We start from the raw sequence: 22370 nt of genomic DNA on the forward strand, positions 1-22370 counted from the left end.
ACCCAAGCACAATTGCTCTAGAGCAGTGGTGTCAAACTAATTTTAACTCAGGGGCCACACGATAGAACAAACATTCTGTCGGGGGCCGGACTAGTACATTAAAGAGAAAGAAAAATAGAGATAAAGAAATAAGAGAAAGAGGGAGGGAAGAAAAAGGAGAGAGAGGGCAGAACAAAGAAAGAGAGGGAGAGAGCATAAGAAACAAAAGATAAAAAATTGTGAGAGAGGGGGGAAAGAAAGGGAGAGGAAGAAAGAAATCCAAATAGAAATAGAAAGACAGAAGGAGAGAAAGGATAAAAGAAAGTGGAAGTGTATGAAAAAAGAGAAAAGAGAAAAGGAAAAACCGAAAGTTAGAGCAAAAGAGGTCAAAAGACAGAGAGGGAAAGAGACAAAGAGCAACAAAAGAAGAGAAAAAGAGGTAAAAAGACACGGAGTGAAAAAGACAGGGACAGAGTGGGACAAAAGGGGTGGAAAAGAAAGAGAGAGAGATAAATAAATACAAGTACAGTGTCTTTGTGAGAGGCACCTGGCCTTGGCAACATCAAGTTGAGATATTTCAACCTGCAGCTTGCGCTTCTCTGAGTGTTGTCTCGCGGGCCGGATTTAATCCCTTAGCGGGCCTGATGTGGCCCGCGGGCCGCCTCTTTGACACCTGTGCTCTAGAGTGTTTGCTAGAGGTTCTAGGTCATACGTTTAAGTATTAAACCTTGTTTCTGTGGCTTATCATAAGAGTCTCAAGGAACAGGAGTCTGTCGGTGTAACACCTCGACTAAACTGTAGGCAAAATTTTGTCATAACAGTAATTTATCTCTTTCGCATGTGAAACTTAGCCCTGCATAAAGTAAAATATTAAAAGTTGAACAGGTTCACAAATCCCGACCCCTGGTCTAGACTGAGCCCAAAAGCTTTTGGGGAATTAATTTGGGTTTAATTTCATTTCAGGCAATAAGTTAAAATCCACAATAACAAGAATCAAACATTTTTTTGAAAAACCCTTTCTCCAGCTCACATTGGGCAAGAAGTTACAGCCTGCACTTAGTACCAGGATAAGTAACTATACTGTATACATGGGAACTAACAAGCATAGTATTCATATGCACAAATTACACTGATACTTGAACTCTATCATCAGTATTCTATTTGATAATCAAATTAACCTAAGGATTACCGAGTCACAAATTGCTTAAGCAGGAGAAAACAACTTTTTTACATTTTATTGAAAAGATCATAGCTGCTCAGTTAATGCAATTTTCCTCGTGCCACTGCAATGAAGAGGGTGAGGATGAAGCCAACAGCCCAGACTCCAGCAACAGGGAGCACCACAGTTGTCACTACATCTGCAAGGAGAGGACAAAAAAACTTGTTAAAAAGGAAAAGGACTCAGTACAAAGGTAAAAATGTGACTTACTCGACACCGGTTTTTCTGGAGTTTCGATCCTAATGGGTCCATAGGACAAGAGCCCTTGGGCGGGGCTAACGTGTACTGCTTCACGCTTTGTGATGGATTTGCAGTTCTATTAAAAGAACACGGTCCCATATAGAAATTATTTACAAAGACATACTCAGTTACTTGCATAACCTAGGCATACAGTAAACCCTTGCAATAACAGTTTACTCTTCACGGTCTCGCTACTTCAATGATTTGCATCTTGCATTGACTTAACAGTCTCTCCTCTTCTAGGTGTGTGTGTGTATACACAACATTGCTGTTCAAAATGTACTGTAAAGGCTTTGAAAGTAATAGAATACATGTAACGCAGTAAGTAAACGTTTTTAGTTTTCCGTTACTTAAAAAGAAGACAATCAAATTGCAGGTATATTTTGTAAGAATCATCCCAATTATATTTAAAAGCACCTTTATGTTGCACACTACAGGGGACAAGATGGAAATCTTGTTCGTGTTTGATTCAAGTCTTTATTCTTTTCCCCGTTCTCATTAGCTTTGATTACATTGGCCATGCATATCCACTTCCCTCCATCTCTACAGTCCTATTCATTCCACACACACACGCAGCGCATTCAGACCACCAGCATATGACATTAAGCCATTCTGAAGAGGGAATTGCAAAGTGAGGTTGCAAGTGACAGAATCATATGGTGATGTGTAGCTTATGTGTTCGGAAACCCCAGTACAAAGATGTAAACAACACAGCAGTATATTGTAAGTACTACTTACACTGTACGTGTAAAATATATTTGACAAGAAAATGGGATTTTATTTCTATTTGGTGTCACGTAACTTGAGCTGGTGCATTAAAGCTAGCAGTTAGAGGAGACGGCAGATTAATAACAAAACAGATAAAACTTGCGAGGATCGTCATGCCCCCTCAACTTTGGCACTAGCATTCAAAATTAAGTCGACCAATACCAGAAAAGCATCTTTGAGAGTAACTACACTTTTCAGGTCTTGTTGTGCTGGTTTTATTCTTCGCAATTCGAAGCTCTCAGTTCACATTGATATATATAAAAAAAAAAAAAAAAAAAAAAACATTCATAGGTCTACACAACTTTTATTTGTTTAATAAATCCTTGAGCCAGTAAAAGGGGTTAGTTATTTGATTTCAGTGTATAAAAAGTATTTAAATGAAAAAAAAAATGTAAAAATAAAAATAAGGTATCCACCTCACGGATTTTGCCTAGTGCGGGTTCTTTTTTATATGTAGCCCCCTGATAAACGAGGGTTCACCGTACATGCAGAACTAAAATTTGGGATGTTAAAAGAATGACAAAAGTAAACTCACAGGTGTGCAGGCAATTTCATCATCCGGATCACAGAGCTGCACTGTGCAATGCAGATAGAAGAGGTGAGGTTCCACTGTGAAGCGGAACATGTCAAAGCTGTAGTGAATAGTGGAGCTCTGGCCATTAATCCCAGGCTCCCCCTCCCTCAGACTGTGGAAGGCAACTGTGTCATCGTTCGCACACCTTGACACAGAGTGGGAGTCATTAACATGAAGCATGAGTTCATAACTTTCGAGAAACGGCAAGGGTGACTTTCAATGCATCGATTGTTGAACCCTGCAAACAACTGACTTACCTGGTACACCGTTCCACTATTATCCATCATCTCTACATCTCAGCCAAATCCTCTTGCATTCACCTATCTCATCACAGCATCCATGTACAAATTAAACAGCCATGGTGACATCACACACCCCTGTCTCACCAGTCAACACAGGGACCACTCACTTATCTCACTCCCTACTCTTACACATGCTGTTCACATAAAAACTCTTCAATGCTTCCAACATTTTTAATACATTACCATTGCCTGCCACAACACCTTTTTATAGGCCTTTTCCAAGTCCATGAAAGCCAAATAAACAGCTTACCTTTCGCAAAATATTTCTCACACACGTGTCTTACTGCAAACACCTGATCCACATATCCTCTTCCTTTCCTGAAACCACTCTGTTCCTCCATCACCACCTCATCCGTTCTTCCTCTCACTTTCTTAATCAAGACTCTTCCATACCGTTTACCTGGCACAGACAACAAACTGATACCTCTCGAATTGCGACATTCATACTTATCACCTTTACCCTTATTCAATGGCACCACACGTGCACTACACCAATCAACAGGAACCACACCACTTAGATAGCATACATTCAACAAGCGTACTAACCAGTCAATCACAGCCATGTCACTTTTTTTTCAAGCATTCAGCAGAACAACCATCCAACCCAGGCACCTCACCCTCTTCATTTCTTTCACTGCCTCTTGCACCTCCCATGTTTCCACAGGCATTCTCTCAAAACCACCTATCGGCTTGACTACTTCTCTTCCATCCTCCACATTGAGCAACTCCTCAAAATACTTTGCCCATCTCGTCCTGACTGCATTACCGCTAACCGGCAATCTACCGTCCTTATCTTTCACTTTCCAGACTCGCTCTTTCTTACTCTTTTCACTTCTTTCCAGAAAACTTATTTCATTATAAAGCGCTTTGGGAGGTCTTCATTTGACTTGAAAAGTGCTATATAAATGCAGACCATTTATCCTATCTTTCAACACCATTCGCTTTCCTTTGCTGCTTCCATTACCGCTTTTACCAACCTTTTCTTCATGTTATATCTTTCATCAATTCACCACTCTTATCTGTAAACATGCACATCCAACAATCTACTTAACATCCCTTGCCTAACCACTACATAATCCATCAGTGCTCTGGCCACCATCTCACCACATCCACGCTGACAAAAGGTCTCTGACCAACTCAAGTGCCGAGGTGCCCAACTTATTTGGGTTTTGGGGCATTAGTGTGTGTGCTTTTTGCTACTTTTTCCCTTTTTTAATTTTTTGTTTTTGTATGCATTTGTCATGCTGTCGGTCACTCCTCGAGGGATATGACCAAGGTAGATAGATAGATTGTTGAACCCATTCAAAAGCAGGCTGTGAACCAGCCCCTCCGAAGCATTGGCCTGCTGACTCTGAGTGGCCCAGCAGTCATTGATGCGAAGGAGGAAAAAGTCTGCAGGCTCGGTCACGCTGATTTCAACATACACCTGCAAACATGGCAAAGAATAGGAAAAACTAAAGTGCAGAGTAATAGAGACAGGATTAATTGATGGGTTCCATCACAGGATCTACATCCGGGCAACCAGAGTAAAGTTACACCAACAAATGTTCTGATGTACAAACAACCACGGTGCTAGAAAAAGCAAGTGTTTGGGGGTTCGGATTGAGAGAAAAAAAAACACTATCTCTGGGATTTGGTTCAGGTAGCGAATGACGCACCATCATCAGCCAGGAATTTTCGCGTGGCCAAGCCATCCCCAGGGTTTGCATTGCATTTATTCGGATTAGGGATCGACTGAAATGTGTCCTTCAGGCCCGATACAGATATTGATTTACTGTAAAATCATAATAGGCTTAAGAATTAATGCAAAAAATATGAATAGTTTTTATAAATTAAAACAATAACAGTTTACTGCTATTAACTTAAAATTTAAGCACACCAAAAATGACTCACTTAAACAAAAAACCAATAGTACAGGAAATAAAATTAGTTTTAGCAGCCAATCGTATAAAAGGTAAATAAATACCAACTCCCTGATTTTTTTTTGAATTAATAAAAATGACAATACAACCATCATGACTTAACTTAAAACTAATTTAAATGGAGCTGGCAAATTGAAGTGTGGGCATCCCTGTTTTAGAGCCAGATTGACTAATTAATGTTATGCAAGACCTAATAACTCCTACTTAAGCAAGCCTTTTATGCTCTCTTAATCAAACTCACACGCTTGATTGACGTACTAATGTTATGATACGAGCTAATATTTAAGTCTCCATTTGAACTCACCTTTCTAAACCTACACTTTTACACTATCTCTTAAACCCAAAGAACAACCAACAAATTTAGTGGTGACCTGTGACAACAAACAGCGTCTGGTAAACCCTTCAATACGTGCGATGTCAGGGGAAAAACTAATGATAGTCAAACAGGAAAATACCTGGTCTCCCAATTCGACTGTGGGGGAACTGCTGAAAGCTTTAGTGTAGCTGTGATCTGTGTACAGCATCATCTGAATGGTCGCTTCGAGCTCATCAACACGCACCATCGCCTCGCTGTTTGCACGAGCAAGGACAACTCAAGTCATTATTTGGTAGCCGAGCATGTGCAGTCTTTTTGGACATAATTATCTCACAATAATCCAGTGTGCCGGGGAGACAAGTGTGCTGCAGGAAATCGCTCAATTTTATCTTTGCAAAAACTATACCACTGTACAGTACATTTGCCTTCTTCCAGTGTAAAGCCCGAAACGAAAAAAAAAAACCATTCATCCATCCATATCAGGTGGTGGCAACACAGTACCTTTTCATACACCAATTATCTGCTCAAGAGCTAGTACAGGGAAATACATTTAAAGTATCATTTTGTTAGACGAAGCCGTTAACCCTTGGCTGCATGACCCACCACTACAATAGTACCGTATTTCCGCACTATAAGGCGCACCCCTAAAAAAATAGTTTTTGGTCCTATTTTTGACATATATAAGACGCACCGGATTATAAGGCGCTACAATGGGAACGTCGACAAAACAGTCAGATAGTTCAGTCAAACTTATTAACCCCTTAACATTCCGAAAGCTTGCAAAGAAGCAAATACGTGTCGAGACACGTGCGGATGCGGTGTCCGTACTATGTCACTCAAATGCATCGTTCCATCATTCGGAAGGTTAAAGTCTTGGGATTCAAGAAATGCCAACCATTCCTTAGTTTCTATTTTCTTTTCCGCTCGCAACTTTACTGTGCATATGACAATAAACACTTGGAATTGAGTTTAATTTAAAAATAGACACTCCATTTCATCCATTATCTGCACCGCTTATCACAGAAACATCGAGTTCAGTCTGAAACAAGATACAGGGATAATATATAGCCGCAGTAGCTTACCGAAGTCGTTGTGTTCATAATAATGTGCAGCCATGGTCCTCTTATATCCGTGAGTTTAGTAAATCCAGGAGAATAAAATATTTACAAATACAGAATAGTAAAAAATGCTTTCTGTATGCCGTCAACCACGTGCTGTACATGTTCATCTTTTTGGCCAATTGCAGGCTTTGTTTTGCCGTTTAAGCCTATGCCAGCCTGTAAATGATAAAAAGGATCCGCCCCTTGACCTCCGAATAACTTTAGCCAATAGTGATCGATTCAAATGATGATTGACACATTGGTTAGCCAATGAAACGCCGGTAAATAAATCCCAGCATACACCGCGGACTACTTGGCGTTCGGGGGAAAATCTAGTTGGTGGCTGCAAGTTAGTTGGAAGACTTTGCGACTTAATATTGATCCACAAAATAAGGCGCACTGTATTACAAGGCGCATGGTCAGCTTTTGAAAAAAAAATAAAGGCTTTTAGGTGCGCCTTATACTGTAGTGCGAAAAATACGGTACATGTACTCTTCCTATGATTGGGGTTGAAATTAGAGCAGGAAAAAAATAAAAATATTAACGACATGTAGTAAACATGTTTTATGATAAATACCTGGAATGACAATAGTAAAACGTTTTTCCTCTTTAAGACCTTGAACAATAACACATGGGGTAATTTTTGATCCCATGTATGCATCCAAGGGTTAAGTTTACAATGCAAAAATAATAAAGTTGAAATCTTGCACATAATTCTGCTTATTTTAAATTATGTTCTGATTTTATCAGGAAACAGGTTGAAAAGTAGTCAAAAAGTAATGTGTGCTTTTGGCTCGCAAAAGGTTAAAAAAACACTGCAAAAATAAACGACCACCATCACCAATACAACAGGTTGATTATACAGTTTATGTGACACTTAACATTCAGTGGAGATGTGAATTCAGTGAAAATGTGAATTAGGTATAAGACAAGCAACTACATGTGGATACATTTAGTGCTTAACGTAGTCATGAAAAAAATGGTTTTAGGATTAATGTTGTGAATAACAGTTCTAAATAACGCCGTTATGTAACCGCAATATTTTTTCAATAACTGGGTAATGTAATCATTTGCCCCGCCATTACATAACTGACGTTCAAAAGCGGTGCGTTACTTTAGAATAAATTGAGAGAAGGTGTGTTGGTGTGAACGAGTGTCAACGTTCATGTGCCTTGCAAGGTTTAAACATGTTAACTGTTAACATTAGTGGTACACAGCGCATGCTCAGTAACAATATGGCATTATGGGGAAATAGTTCTTGTGTTTTTAAGCACATAACCTTAGAGGGATTAGACAGCAACTTTATATTTTTTACTGATGACTTTTGTTGTAAAGCGCAATAGAAGGTCTTCATTGACTTGAAAAGCGCTATATAAATGCAGACCATTTACCATTTGTGAACAAAATACTTTAAGTACAGTGGGACCTCGGTTAATGGGGACCAAAACCACCAGCAATAAGTGAAAATCTGTGAAGTAGCGACGCACCTTCCAAAAAAAAAAAAATTATACATACAGACATACATATATATATATATATATATATATAAAATCATCTCATTATCTGCACCGCTTATCATCTCCGGGCAGTGGGCAAATCACATTAGTTCTCGCAGCTAGCTGCGTTCTTCATCGACGCACGAGCCGAGTGATCCACCGCTAAGTCGTACAGCTGGGGGATTTTACGTCCGCCCAAGACGATCGGAGACAAATTCACGACATGGTTTATACTTGCGCCGCACCGCGGGTGCCGTTCGGTCGCTCCCGCGAGCGAGCCCCTAACCCGCGGCGCGGGTACTTTCGGGCGCGATACGCACGACAAGCTGAGCGGGTTGGGCGCTCGGCGCAGAGGCCGGCGTCTCCCGCCGCGATGGCTCTACATGGCCCTCGATGGCTCCGGCCGATGGACGGGCGGGCGGCCGCGGGGGAAAGGGGTAGCTAGGGGGACCTGTGGGGTTAGGGGGGGGGGGTGTGAAGCGGAAGCCACACCGAGACCGCGCGCAGGGAAACGAGAACGGCGCTAGGGTCCTCGGCCGAGGGGGATTCCCGCAAAAAGTGAAAAATCTGCATAGTAGCGACGCCCCTTAAAAAAAAAAAAAAAAAAAAAAAAAAACGCGAAGCTCTGAAGCCGCGAACGTCGAACCGCGAAGTCCCACTGTACTTCGCGGTTCCACGTTCGCGGGTCTAATAAAATATAATAAAATAGAATTTAAAAATATATATACATTTTATTTTTTTTAAGCATTTTTGAAGGGGCGTCGCTACTTCACGAATTTTCACTTTTTGCGGGTGGTTTTGGTCCCCATTAACTGGGTGTAAAAAAAAAAAAAAAATACTAAAATAAAATAAAAATAAAACTTTTTTTTTTCTTCCAAGCATTTTTGATGGGGCGTCGCTACTTTGGATGGTTTTGGTCCCCATTAACCGCGATAACTGTACAGTAGGCTATGTCTACTTGACCAGTTGTCTCAGATGAGTTATCTTTAATTGATAAAACTCACTTTACTGCTGATAGTTTTATTATAGTGTTTACCGTTTATTATTGTTGCACTTCAAGAGTATGATCTTTTGCTGGTGAGGGTCAATAAATATTACCAAGTTGTATAATACAACTACACGTCTGCTTATTCAACTTACTCAAATACTGCTCAGAAAAATCTAATTGACATGCAACTACTTAATTTCAAAGAAATGAAAATGTCACTTTCCCTGTTAACTAATCACTTTTACTATGGAGTAATTCAGTTACTTCCAAAAAGTAGTAACAAAGACCAATTACTTTTTAATGTAACATGCCCAACACTGTAAAGGACACTCCCTTTGATTAAGAAAACAACAGTGAAACTTTTAGATTTAAGATAATAATTTGCAAATGTTAATTTGGGTCAGTGAAAAAGGGGGTCATGTAGATGGGGTGACAGCATATTTACCTGGAAATAGGCTCCACTGGAAAAGGCAGGCTAACCGTTCTAATGAATGGAAAGATGCATGTGAAATCTAGCTTGATGACTGGATCTCTGATGATGTTTCCAATGGCCAAAGGCTCTGACTGAAGACTTAAGGTGTACGTTACATGAGTAAAGTTTTTCTATGAACACAAATATGAAATAAAATCAGAACAAGGAGGTTTTTTTTATGTTACAGGAAGTGTTAAGACTGTGCGGCATTGACGCACCTTGAGAGACTTGCCTCCACAGCCAATGTATTCATTCTTTGCTATCTTAATCATGTAGTACGGAATTTTGTTGATAACTTCCCTGTGTGCCTTGCATGATTTATTGGGTAGGTGCAAAGACGTAACCGGAGTGTTGTAATACATGAAGAACTCTTCCCGTGCTCTGACGCCCATGTACGTGTTAGTACACAAGACTTTGATGTGTGCATCTGTTTTGAAAACAAAATTTAGCAAAGGATGGAATAGGAGGGATAAATATGAGACTTAGATTTGGTTGCAGTGATATAAAATACATTAAATAGGGGTGTCAATAGATTTGATAATCAATTAAGATATGATTCTTGATACTCATTTTTTTTTTTTTATAAAATCTGATTACAATTTGTGAAAATTGTTTTCATTGTTAAGGGGACGACAGGACCAAGATAAGCTTCGGCTTTCTCCCCATTTGCGGCAGCTTTTCTTTTTCTTTTTATATAGCTCAATTTTACACCGTGCTACAAAAGCCAACCAAGCATTAGATTAATCTGACAGCAATTTGTTAATGCCTCAAAATATCAAAAATTTTAAATTTAAGTAGATCTTCGGTCAAATATTGACTATTTAACAAATACAGCAACAGTTGCAATTTTGAGTCAAAATTATTGAGTCCCATATGCAACTCACCGTAAATAAAGAAAACACACAAAAAGGCCATTGCTCAATGTTATGAGATACGGCAATACATAACGAAAATCAACTTTTGACAACAATATAATCCTTTCATCCTGTATTTTGAGCAGCAGACTATTGGGTTACTCATGTTATTACAGTAGCACTCGCAACAGATCAATCAATGATGTGTCATTTTGTGCCTAGTTGTCCAGGCCTTACATTTACAAAACACCTTGAAGTTGGCTCTATACTGATTGGCCATGCTTTAGTCCTACTTAAAGCATGGCCACATATTGGAGACTTGGGCTTTTTTATGATTGTAAAGTATCAGCTTAAAAGGTCAACCATAAAGGCATACATCAATATTTCTGCATCCATCAGAACGTTTGGTTTGATGTTGTGATTATTTATTTGTATCTCTTTGTCTATTAAGCAACAGACAGAATCAAGGTCTGGAGAGTTCCTTTAATGAAGTAGATTTTCTGCTTAGGAAACTATGTGAATGGATCATTAAACGCAAATAAGACCACAGTAATTGTTTTTGCCAATTTTAAACAAAATCTAGACTTACCGATTCTGATTGATGATGCACCAATTGAATAAGAGTGAAAATACATTTCTGGGAATCAGTGATTACATAATTTCTTGGAAATCCCCACATCAGAGACTAAGCAAAATCTCAAAGCCTTGCACTTTTGAACAAGGTAAAACCATTCCAAGATAAGGACAGATTACGTAATTTGTACAGTACCTTGGTCCTTCCATACTTGACATATTGTAAAGAAACCCTTATCAAAATAAAGTAAAATCTTTAGTTTCATTACAAAAACAAGCACTGTGTGTTAGGCCGGGATATCTTGCTCCTATTCATGAGCCGTTTCTGCAGTGCAAGTCCTTCAAATTTCAGGACAATGTCAATTATAATAAAGCTTTTACATAAATGTTGCCCATAAATGTCAAAAATGTTTGAAATTCAAGAAAGCACATCATTTGAGAGGCTTGAGAATTTAAAATACTTAGAATTTGAAATCGAAGGATTTTCTGTGACTGTACTTGGTGTAAAACTCTAGAACAGTAAGTTTACAACGCAAATTTATTCACAGGTTTAAACTACGCTACGAACAGTCGGTTTGGTAAAAGTATGCACCGCAAGGGTCTTCGTTTGGTCGGATGCATGTCTATTCTCTTGCCATGTTTTTTTGTCCTTAATATTTTTGGTATTTATCCTTACCTCCATTTGTCCTTTTTGCCAGTGCTGGTATTGAATTCAGTTACCCCTTCTGTTGTAATATATAATTTGTATGCATGCTACTATCTAATATCAGTCCGTTACCTGTAGCAACACAGTTGTGAATATTCTCTTGTTAAAAACTCTTTGTTGTTAATGAGCAGTGTTTGGAATAACATTTTTGTGTAACAGCCTTATTTTTTCAGTAACGGGGTAATCCAATTACTTTTTCTGCCATTACAATGCATTTATTATTACTGAGTGTCCAAATTATTGAATTACCTTGGCTGCAGAACACCAATGACTGTGTGGTATTTTGCTCCCTAAAGTTGTTTCATGTCACGTAAATCGGATCATGTCACCATGCAAAATAGCAACAAATAGTTATAGCGATTACGAATACGGCAAAAGAAAAGACAAATGAGAGCAGAGTTTTGACAGCACCAGACGCATGTTGTTTGCGTATGACATGTCTATAAGCCGGCTATTGGAAGTGAACAAAGGGATCCGCCATCCACCAACCAACAGCAGTTTCTCACCATGACGCCTTTACCAGCTTATGATTAATCAATTGCCACTTTTTATGGGGGTCCGGATATGTTGATTTTAAATTTGTTGAGCATAAAAAAAGTTAATCGTTTTGCTTTTTTTTTTTTTTTAGATTTATAAATATTTTAATTATATTTCCTGTATTTTTCAGTGTTAATGTGATTGTATAAAAAGTAAAGTTTATTATTTAATCTCTAATTTTCCTTTCCCCCCCTTCTTTTTAAGTCATTCTATGCATAATGTTACACAATTGGTAATGTAGAGATTAATGAAACAAAAACTTGAAGAGCAGTTTGGGACCCGAAAGTGTGCCAAGCCCCCAAAAATAATAAAAAAATAAATAAATAAATAAATAGTTCTCTAAAATAGTCAGAATTCCAGCTCTTCAAGTAAACTCGGGTCAAAAATGTCACTGCAGTGTTTTGCATCTGCTCTCAAAAAAAAAAAAAAAAAAAAAAAAAAAAAAAAATTATATATATATATATATTTCATAAATAACATTTTTTGAAAGTAACAGAAATAGTTACTTTACCTGGCTACTAGTTGATTTTAGTATCAAGTATTTCAGTTACTAACTCAGTTAAGTTTTGGAATAAATAGTAACTATTTTTAATTACTTTTTAAAGTAACAAGCCCACAGTTTAATTTGAACAGTACAGCTCGTCTAGCACTTTCTGTGAATGTCAATCTAACAGAGGTTGCAGGAAATTTATTTTTAATTATAAAGTGTTGAATAGAATGCATTATTGTCAAATAAGTTCCATACTTCTGTGTGTGTGTGTGAACACCGTTTGAAATAAATGAATGAGTAAGAACTGGGCATGGCGTAGCGATGGTTTTTTGCTAACCAAAGTCTAATCCTTGTATACAAATGGGAAGTAGCATTGAATGAAACTTAATCAATTTGAATTAAAAAAATGTTTATAACCAACCAATTACTTTGGGTTCCCAGCACCCCCAAATCTTTGAAATCAAAATTGACCCTGAATGAATGTTTGGCAGCAGCAGGCCAAATTGCTTGATTAGGCATCAAAAGTTGAGTATCGTGCAAACATTGGGTTGAGAATGTGAGGAAAAATAAGCTTACTTTTGTCACAGTAGTCATCATAAAATCCCTCCACACACTTGCATGTTCTTTTGTCTCTAGACAGGATACATCTCTCCGGGTTGGTGGCGCATGTTTCCACGTCACAGATTCCTGCTCATACACATAACACTTTAAAATACTAATTGGTGAACGCCAACAATAACAATTTGACATTTTAATTCACGTTTGTGCTGACCTACCTGTAACTTGGTAGCGCACAAAACCAAGGAGCACCAAGAGGGAAACGGGCAGCTAATGTTGTCAAAGTATCGTTATTATCAATGTGTCACCCAGTCACCATTTTTCGTGTCAATTATAGTGCATCAAACGGGTAAATTAGTCTGTCTAGCTTACAAACAAAGTGGTATGAGAAAGACAAACTCTTACCTACCTGAAAGTCTTTTAAAGTCATTGTTGTACTATTTTGGGGGGCGATAACACACAAATCTTTGTTTTAAAGCTTTTTGTTAAACGGGCTCGTTTGCTTCTGTTTTCACCGACTTCATTAACGGGCGTCCTGGAATTAAAAACACCTGCTCCCCGTCATGGCTTTAAACGTCAATTTAGTCTCCTTTTGTACTTTTACACGCGTAATCATGTATTTTATAAAAAAATAAATAAGCAGACGTAATTTTGTATTCGAACATGCCAGTAGTAATTTTTTATAAATCGTGTTTATTTATTAAATTGAATAGATTGTCTCCCTCAGAGAGGGTACTCTCGGCAGAACCACGAAGGCGGAGCTGCACAAGAGCCAGCCCGCTACATGTTTAATCCCTCCCTCGCTGTCGTTTCAGTCAAGCCCATTGATAGACTTTTTTTTCCCAGCAGAGGGAAAATCATGAAGACGGTTAACTTTATCCTAATGGCCGTAAGTAACCTGACGGGACAAGAACATAATTAAGTGTTTTAAACGTTTTCCTTGATGGCCACACGTTTAAACGCTTTCCCATCGTTATTTCGACATGGGTATTAGGTTATTTTTAAAATGTTTATCGCGCATTGTGTGCAGTGAAGTGTACGGTAATTAACGCTGCATGCTAAAAGTAGCTATTATGGTTGTTATTTCCTACTGAAAACGCGCTTGAATAATAAAAAATGAACGAAACATATGGCAGCTTTCAACAAGTGTGCTTGGTGTGTGCGCTATGACAACCAGTACTCTTTAGCATTCTGAAAAGGTTTGTGCTGGTGTAACAGAGTTGAAATTTGATTGTTTTGAATGTTTTTTTGAATTCTCACAAAATCTGTGTTTTTGTTGTATTACTATTAATATTCCGGTACCTCATTCAGTTGTTAAGTCATGGGCGTCTGCGACTGTTTTTTTCGTTTGGCACTTTATGGGCTTCAGCGCTTGCCGTAGCTTAAGTGAATTTGTAAGCGTTGAAGATAATTGCAGTCGTGAACAGAGGCCCCTGACTTTTGTATTGTTTTGTTTACTGAATGCAGGCAATAAACCCAGAGATTGTGAAACCTTGTGTCGTGCATGAAAGAGGGTCGCTACACTTGTGTGTGTTTGACCTACACTAGTGGTGTCCAATTGTTTCATAAAGCAGTTTGCAGTGTTTGGCGATCAGTGTCACAATCTTGTACCTTGCCTTTGTAACATATTCATTAGATTCGCAGGGTCTCTAGAAAAAGTGCTGCTGTGCCGCTAAAACAGCTTCCAGTTGCTTCACCTTTTCACCGTCAATGTTTACAGCTAGCTTGCGCTAATATTTGGGCTGGCTATGCCACCCCAATAGAATGTATCTGTCATCTTTGGAATTCACCATTTACCCATGGTTAAAGGTAATGTGGGTCGGGCCCCCTCAAGCCACCTTGGACGGTCCCTGATTACAATGACTACCCTCAGGAAAGCCCTGGTTGCCATGGCTACTCATATCGCTTATCCATATTGTCGCACATGAGACCTGATCAGGCCGGAATTTTTGGTATATGAATCGTTGGGCTACTCCAAAAGCTCTGGGAGGAGTTCCCCGTTAAGAAGATAGATATAACTAGACAATTCCTGCGGCAATTGTAAGAGTTGTGATTGATCTGGAAGATGATCCCGGCATGTATCTATAACCCCGGTTTTTAGCATTATGAGTTAGCATAATAGTTTAAACTCAGAGAGATATTTCTGTCATTTTTTACTTGGTTCTGTGGGGGGACTCCGCCCCCCCACACCCCCCGGTACTGGAAAGTTCATTTGAGATGGACCCACAACCGTTAGCAACAAGGATATGCCTTGTGGAGGTCTAAAAACACATTCATAGTAATAACACTGTTATTACACATTAAAAAAATTAAAATCTACATGTACGAAAGGAATGAGCCATTTTATTTAAATAGGCCCATCTGGAATGCATTGAGCCTATTCATTTTGCTGATTTGTTAGCATGTGGCCATTAGCAGTTTTTTTTAGCATGAAACAGTTAGCATTTAGCCGTTAGCATCACTTTTTAGCATGTAACCTTTAGCATAACTCATCAACATGTATCCATTAGCATAGTTTGTAAATATAAAGTTGTTAAAATATAACCATCACCAAAACTTTTTAGCATAAAGCAGTTAGCATATAGCTGTTAGCATCACTTTTTAACATGTACCCATAAGCATAACTCATTAACACTAGGCCATCAGCATACAATGTAAATATGAAGTCGTTAAAATATTGCCATTACCAACATTTTTAGCATGAAAAAGTTAGCATTCAGCCGTTAGCATCACTTTTTAGCATGTAACTATTAGCATAACTCATCAACATGAGCCCATTAGCATAATTTGTAAATATGAAGTCGTTAAAATATTGCCATTACCAAAGATTTTTGAATGAAGAAGTTAGCTTTTAGCTGTTAGCATCACTTTTTAGCATGTAACCCTTAGCATAACTCATCAACATGTACCCACTAGCGTAATTTGTAAATATGAAGTCGTCAAAATATTGCCATTACCAAAATTTTTGAGCAAAAAGAAGTTAGCATTTAGCCGTAAGCATCACTTTTTAGCATGTATGCATTAGCATAACTCATCAACATGAGTCCATTTGCATAATTTGTAAATATGAAGTCGTTAAAATACAGCCATTACCAACATTTTTAACATGTACCCATAAGCATAACTCATTAACATGAGGCCATCAGCATACAATGTAAATATGAAGTCGTTAAAATATTGCCATTACCAACATTTTTAGCAGGAAAAATTTAGCATTTAGCCGTTAGCATCACTTTTTAGCATGTAACTATTAGCATAACTCATCGACATGTACCATTAGCATAATTTGTAAAAATGAAGTTGTTAAAATATTACCATTACTAAAGATTTTTAGCATTAAAAGTTAGCATTTAGCCGTTAGCATCTCTTTTTAGCATGTATCCATTAGCATAACTTATCAACATGAGTTCATTAGCATAATTTGTAAATATGAAGTCGTTAAAATATTCGTTAAAATATTGCCATTACCAAATTTTTTTTGCATGAAGAAATTATCATTTAGCTGTTAGCATCACTTTTTAGCATGTAACCCTTAGCATAACTCATCATCATGTATCCATTAGCATAATTTGTAAATATGAAGTCGTTAAAATATTGCCATTACCAAAATTTTTGAGCAAAAAGAAGTTAGCATTTAGCCGTAAGCATCACTTTTTAGCATGTACGCATTAGCATAACTCATCAACATGAGTCCATTTGCATAATTTGTAAATATGAAGTCGTTAAAATACAGCCATTACCAAAAATTTTAACATGCACCCAAAAGCATGACTCATTAACATGAGGCTGTCAGCATACAATGTAAATATGAAGTCGTTAAAATATTGCCATTACCAACATTTTTAGCATGAAGAAGTTAGCATTTAGCCGTTAGCATCACTTTTTAGAATGTATCTGTTAGCATAACTCATTAACATGAGGCCATTAGCATAATTTGTAAATATGAAGTTGTTAAAATATTTCCATTACCAAAATTTTTTACTATGAAGAAGTTAGCATTGCCGATAGTGTTACAACTAGCTTGCGTGAACAACACTTTGCTAGCGGCGCACATAGCTGTTAGCATCCTCTCGCTAGCATACACTCTTTGGAATTCACTATTTACCCATGGTTAAAGGTAATGTGGGTTGGGCCACCCTGGACAGTCCCTGATTACTACGACTACCCTCAAAAGAGCCCTGGTTGCCATGGGTACCCATTGATTCGTATGGGCCCATGTATTCTGGATGTATTCTGATTCTTTTTTTTGGTATCGCTAATCTGTATTGTCGCACGAGAGTCCTGATTGGCCCGGAATTTTTGGTATATGAATCGTTGGGCTACTCCAAAAGCTCTGGGAGGAGTTCCCCGTTAAAATTTGGCGGAAAAAGATAGATATAATATTAATCATATCTCGGGGGATTATAATAGTTCGCAAGCACAACTACATTGCCCTGTACTTACAGCACTTGGCAATGTAGTTGTGCCTTGCTGAAGCAAGGCACAACTAACTAAACAATTCCCGCGGCAACTGTAATTGTGATTGATCTGGAAGATGATACGGGGATAAAGCATAAAGTTTTTAATTGGGAGAGCTGTATTTGTACATTTTTACTTGGTTCTGTGGGGGGACTCCGCCCCCCACACCCCCCGGTAAGTTCATTTGAGATGGGCCCACAACCGTTAGCAACAAGAATATGCCTTGTGGCGGTCTAATGGTATTAACATTGTAATAACACGGTTATTACACATTACAAAATTCAAAATTTACATGTTCGAAAGGAATGGGCCATTCTATTTGAATTGGCCCATCTGGAATGCATTGAGCCTATTCAATTTGCTGAGTCGTTAGCGTGTTCGCAATTTTTCAGCATGAAGAAGTTAGCATTTAGCCGTTAGCATCACTTTTTAGCATGTATCAGTTAGCACAACTCATAATTATGAGCCCATTAGCATAATTTGTAAATATGAAGTCGTTACAATATTTCCATTACCAACATTTTTTAGCATGAAGAAGTTTGCATTTACCTGTTACCGTCACTTTTAAGCATGTATCCATTAGCATAACTCATCAACATGAGCCCATTATACCAGCTCAGTAGCCTAGATGGTAAGGCGCCCGCTTTGAGACTGGGAGGTCGGTGGTTCGCGCCCCGGCCGAGTCATTCCTAAGACTTAAAAAGTGGTCGGCGGCGCCCTCCGTTGGCTGCGGCTGCATCGGCTCGCTACAACGGGTCAGGTGCAATCGACATTTCGTTCTGTGTACTTTGTTACACAGAATGACAATACAAGGAAATTATTATTATTATTATTATTAGCATAATTTGTAAATATGAAGTCTTTAAAATATTGCCATTACCAACATTTTTTAGAATGAAGAAGTTATCATTTAGCCGTTAACATCACTTTTTAGCATGTATCTGTTAGCATAACTCATCAACAAGAGTCCATTAGCATAATTTGTAAATATGAATTCGTTAAAATATAGCCATTACCAACATTTTTAAGCATGAAGCAGTTAGCATTTAGCCGTTAGCATCACTTTTTAGCATGTACCTATTAGCATAACTCATCAACATGAGGCCATTAGCATAATTTGTAAATATGAAGTCTTTAAAATATTGCCATTACCAACATTTTTAGCATGAAGAAGTTAGCATTTAGCCGTTAGCATCACTTTTTAGCATGTTCCCACTACCATAACTCATCAACATGTATCCATTAGCATACTTTGTAAATATAAAGTTGTTAAAATATAGCCATTACCAAAAAAATTTAGCATGAAGAAGTTAGCATTAAGCTGTTAGCATCACGTGAAGGAGGAAAACACATCTCTCAAACATGCATTTTATGAAATACTCATTGATGCTTACAGCACAGGGCAAGCACAACTACATTGCCCTGTGCTTACAGCACTTGGCAATGTAGTTGTGCCTTGCTGAAGCAATCACAACTAACTATACAATTCCCGCGGCAATCGTAAGAGTTGTGATTGTTGGTAGAGACCCGATAGCATTGAGTTGTTAGCATTATGAGTTATCATAAAGTTATTAACTCAGAAAGATGTATTTGTCATTTTTTACTTGGTTCCGCCCCCACCCCCTCACACCCCCCGGTACTGGCAAGTTTATTTGAGATCGGCCCATAACTGTTAACAAAAAGGATATGCCTTGTGGAGGTCAAAAAAATCCCATTCATGGTAATAACACTGTTATTACACTTTAAAAACTTTTAAAATATACATCTTCAAATAGAATGGGCTACTCTATTTGAATTGGCCCATCTGGAATGCATTGAGCCCATTCAATTTAGGTAGCGCGATCGTTTTAGGATTAAGGGATCCCAGTTCGAATCCCGGCTTGTCCGTGCTTCATGCCGAAGTGTCCTTGGGTAAGACACTGAAACCCCAATACCCCCAATAACAGCGCCTTACATGGCTGCAAAGATCACGGCCGCTATTGGGAAATGTGAAGCACAATGTAAAGCGCTTTGGGAAGTCATTGACTTGAAAAGTGCTATATAAATGCAGATCATTTCATTTAATTTGTATGTTAGCATTAGAATAATTTTTCATCATGAAGCAGTTAGCATTCATCCGTTAGCATCACTTTTTAGCCTGTAACTTAGCATATCTCATGAACATGAGGTCATTAGCATAATTTGTAAATATGAAATCGTTACAATATTGCCATTACAAAAAAAATTTAGCACGAAGAAGTTAGCATTTAGCCGTTAGCATCACTTTTTGGTATGTAGCCATTAGCATAACTCATTAACATGAATCATTTAGCATAATTGGTAAATATGAAGTTGTTACAATATGAAGCAAAACTTTTTGGCATGAAGAAGTTAGCATTGTTGAAAGTGTTTACAGCTAGCTTGTGCTAATACTTGGGCTGGCTGCGCTAGCCCAACCCATTGCGGACAGTGTTTACAGCTAGCTTGTGCTAATACTTGGGCTGGCTATGCCAGCCCAACTCGTCACCAACAGTTTTTACAGCTAGCATGAGTAAGCATAGCTTCAACCTCTCATCGCTAATACTTGGGCTGGCTATGCCAGCCCAATAAATCTGAGAAACGCATGCAATTGAGTCCTGTAGGACCACTGCCTGGTGATGGCCGGGATGGGCTCCAGCGACCCTAGCAAGAATAAGGGGCGCAGAAAATTGATGGATGGATGGATATGCCAGCCCAATAAATCACCGACAGTGTTTACAGCTAGCTTGCGCTAATACAACACTTTGCTAGCGGCGCACATAGCTTTTAGCATCCTCTCGCTAGCATCCACTCTTTGGAATTCACCGTTTCCCCATGGTTAATGGTAATGTGGGTCGGCCCCCCTCAAGCCACCCTGGACAGTCCCTGCTTACTATGACTACCCTCTGGAAAAGCCCTCGTCCGGATGGGAGAATCTTAAAATACATTAGACCGGATGGGGACTTTTTTTGGTCTCCGGGGCCCCGCTGAAAATAGACATCCCACAAGAGTCCCGGTCGGGCCGGAATTTTTGGTACATTAATTTTTGTTTGTTAGTTTATTCAACCAATAATCTTCACATAAAAATCATCGGAAATTGTCTCGTTGTCTTGGCTCAGTGAGAATTTTAAAATTTAACAACATTCAACATTCCGAATATAAAAAGAAAAACAGAAATTATAGTTTACAATTATTAAAAATTCGGACAGCACTCTGATAAAAACTGTTTGTAAACCTTTTAGTCCCCTTGAATGACTTCAAGCGTCTACCACTGAGTAACAGATGAAAATGATCATTACCAGAATGACTCTCATCCTTAAGAATATTTAAGGTACGTTTCAAAACTCTATCATTATATATAGATTCCAGGAATGGCAGACCGGTGCCCACAATCTTTTCCGCTGTGCGGATTACAGAATTGAACTTCGACAGATCTTTCTTTGTGATTCGACCAAACCAAACAATAATAGAATTTGCTAAAACACTTTCAATAATCGCACGATAAAATTTGACTAGGACTTCCTGATGAACATCGTAGGAGTTCAACTTCCTTAGGAAGAAAGTTCTTTGGCGTGCCTTCTTTAGAATTTTCTCAGAGTTAAGTGCCCAGCTTAGATCTTCTGAAATAAAAGTCCCGAGAAGTTTGAAATGTTCCGCCTCCTCGACTCTTTTGCCATTGATAAGTAAAAATTCCTTCTGGTTTTTGTTTTTCGTCCGAAAGTCAATAATCATTTCTTTGGTTTTGTCCAAATTCAATATCAAATCATTTCCATTGCACCATTCCACGATGTTATCCACCTGCTGTCTGTATGCGCTCCCATCATTGTTCATAATGTAACCAGAAACAGTAGTGTCGTCAGCAAATTTAACAACTAGATTGTTATCATCAATGGATTTGCAATCATACGTAAATATGGAATAGAGACAAGGTGATAAAACACATCCTTGTGGGGTACCAGTGTTTAGAACGAGATCTTTCAAGGTACGATTACCAATTTTCACAACTTGATGACGTTTGAGCAAAAGATCAAATTACAAATCGAAACGGGAAAACTGAGGTCATCACGTAATTTCACTTATAATTTAGAAGGTATGATGGCGAGTTCTTTTTCTCCAAGTGTTCCAAAACCCTATGTAAACAAATGTTCAGCGCATCTTCACATCTGTTTGCACGATACGCGAACTGATAATCATCTAGACCGATCGGTAGTAATGACTTAATATAGTGTAAGATGAAGCCTTCAAATACTTTCATGGTTACTGGCGTCAGTGCTATGGGTCGAAGATCATTCAGGCATGTGACGGTGTTTGACTTGGGAACTGGAACGACGGTAGCCGTTTTGTATACTGCTGGAACTTTGGCAAGGCGGAGTGACGGATTGTAGATGAGGGTGAACACGTAGGCGAGTTGTGCTGCGCAGAACTTGAGGAGCCGCGGTGAAATAAAGTCTGGGCCCGGGGCTTTCCGCTCCTTCAAGCATTCGAACTTGACTTGCCACTCCTCGATAACAAATGGAGGTTCACACTGAGTGTCCGGCACAGAAACGGGTTGGGCTACTCCAAAAGCTCTGGGAGGAGTTCCCCGTTAAACTTCGGCGGAAGAAGATAGATATAACTAGACAATTCCCGCGGCAATTGTAAGATTGTGATTGATCTGGCAGATGTTGGTAGAGAACCTGTAGCGTTGAGTTGTTAGCATTATGAGTTAGCATAAAGTTATTAACTCAGAAAGATGTATTTGTCATTTTTTACTTGGTTCGGTGGGGGGACTTATTGGGCATGCCAGCCCAATAAATCACTGACAGTGTAAGGTGCGAAGTT

At 38.6% G+C, this 22370-nt stretch overlaps 1 protein-coding gene and 1 pseudogene across 1 annotated transcript; both read right to left on the bottom strand.

Annotated features, from left to right (window-relative positions):
* Window positions 1-1193: 1193 nt before the first annotated feature.
* On the bottom strand, window positions 1194-13861 carry zpd (zona pellucida glycoprotein d). Its single transcript, XM_088341107.1, is given in 11 exon segments — window positions 1194-1257; window positions 1260-1337; window positions 1409-1514; window positions 2742-2925; window positions 4381-4508; window positions 5460-5574; window positions 9350-9507; window positions 9595-9803; window positions 13113-13223; window positions 13313-13364; window positions 13504-13861. Coding segments are annotated over 11 exon segments (1194 nt in total). The 5' UTR covers window positions 13525-13861; the 3' UTR covers window positions 1194-1225.
* On the bottom strand, window positions 7928-8087 carry LOC148363446 (5.8S ribosomal RNA; annotated as a pseudogene).
* Window positions 13862-22370: the final 8509 nt, after the last annotated feature.

This window comes from Urocampus carinirostris, chromosome 7 (assembly GCF_059441175.1).
Source record: "Urocampus carinirostris isolate Australia breed hairy pipefish chromosome 7, RoL_Ucar_1.0, whole genome shotgun sequence".
Classification (NCBI taxonomy): Eukaryota; Metazoa; Chordata; class Actinopteri; order Syngnathiformes; family Syngnathidae; genus Urocampus; species Urocampus carinirostris.